The sequence below is a fragment of the Nicotiana tomentosiformis genome, chromosome 2 (genome assembly GCF_000390325.3).
Source record: "Nicotiana tomentosiformis chromosome 2, ASM39032v3, whole genome shotgun sequence".
NCBI lineage: Eukaryota > Viridiplantae > Streptophyta > Magnoliopsida > Solanales > Solanaceae > Nicotiana > Nicotiana tomentosiformis.
The window spans coordinates 84320399-84322017 of record NC_090813.1 but is presented as its reverse complement, the minus strand read 5'-3'; the positions used below and the strand labels follow the sequence as shown (position 1 = coordinate 84322017).

Below are 1619 nucleotides of genomic sequence, written 5' to 3'. Positions count from 1 at the left end.
TAGTGGGGTGGGGGATTTTATTAAAGAACTGATTATCAAAGCCTCAAGTACCTATTGGAGCAGAAGATTACTACAACACTACAACAAAAAGGTCTGACTAAGCTACTTGGTCTAGACTATGAGGTTCAATACAAAAGGAGGACAGAGAATAAAGTGACATATACTCTCTCAAGAGGTCAGGGAGATGAGTCTACTCTGTGTGCCATTACCTCATCAGACCCTACTCGGATGTAGAAAATATGTCAAAGTTATGAACATGATCCCACTGCACTACAGTTATTAGCTGAGATAATAGCAGATCCTTCTAGCAAACCTAAGTTAACTCTGCAATAGGGCATTATTAGGTTTGACCATGGAATTTGGGTGGGTAGAGGGGCTAATTTGAGAGCCAAGGTATTTGAATCACTCCACCAGTCTCCTTTAGGAGGGCACTCCGGCTAATTGGGGACCTATAGGAGAATCAAGACGGTGTTTTATTGGCCTAACATGAAGAATGATATTTCAAGATGGGTTTCTGAGTATGACATATGCCAAAGGATAAAAACTGAGAATGTACACTCTCCTCGCTTACTCCAACCACTGCCCATACCTGAGATATCTTGGCAAGACATAGCCATGGACTTTGTTGAGGGCCTACCCTCTTCTGGCCATAAGGATGTAGTCCTAGTGGTGGTAGATAGATTGCCCAAATATGGTCATTTCTTAGCACTAAAACACCCTTCCGCAGCAAAAGAAGTAGCTGAGGTATTCTTACAAGAAGTCTACAAGTTGCATGGGCTACCTAAATCTATTGTCACTGATAGAGATGCTATTTTTACCAGCCAATTTTGGCAGCAATTATTCAAAGCTATGGGAACCAAGTTAAACATGTCAACAGCATACCATCCTCAATCGGATGGACAGACATAAAGAATCAATCGATGCCTAGAAACTTACCTAAGATCTATGGTCTTTGCTAATCCTAGGAAGTGGCTGAAATGGTTGCCTTTGGCAGAATGGTGGTACAACACCAATTATCACAGCTCACTACAGACTACCCCTTTTCAAGCACTCTATGGGTTTCCACCTACCCAAGTTCCCATGGGTTCATTGCCTCATTCGACTCACACTACAGTTGGAGCTAATTTAGCTCAAAGGCAACATATGCTACTCAACCTCAAAGAAAACCTGGTGCAAGCTCAGGCTCGAATGAAGTTTTATTCTGACAAGAACAGGTTTGAGAGGGTCTTAGAAGTAGGAGATTGGGTTTATCTCAAGCTTCAACCCTATAGACAGTCATCTATTGCAGTCCGACGAAATTTAAAGCTCAGTGCGAGATTCTATGGTCCTTACATAGAGCTGCCGGCGACTTCTTAGATCCATCCCGTGTTTCATGTCTCACAGTTGAAGAAACGGGTAGGCCCAACCGTCAATCCTAGCTTCAACCACCGATTTGCGATGCTAACGGAAGAATACTGGCCCAACCCCTTGTAATTCTTGAACGACGAATGGTTAAGGTCAACAACGCTGTGAAGGTTAAGGTGTTAGTTCAGTGGACAAATCTCAGCCTAGAGGAAACCACATGGGAAGATTGGGGTTATTGTCACGCCCCAAACTAGGGGAGGCACGACTGGCACTCG

At 43.5% G+C, this 1619-nt stretch overlaps 1 protein-coding gene across 1 annotated transcript; it reads left to right on the top strand.

Annotated features, from left to right (window-relative positions):
* Window positions 1-945: 945 nt before the first annotated feature.
* On the top strand, window positions 946-1356 carry LOC138905180 (uncharacterized). The gene has a single exon (XM_070193685.1). It carries the CDS (start codon window positions 946-948, stop codon window positions 1354-1356), a length of 411 nt encoding a protein of 136 aa, XP_070049786.1.
* The last annotated feature ends 263 nt before the right edge of the window (window positions 1357-1619 follow it).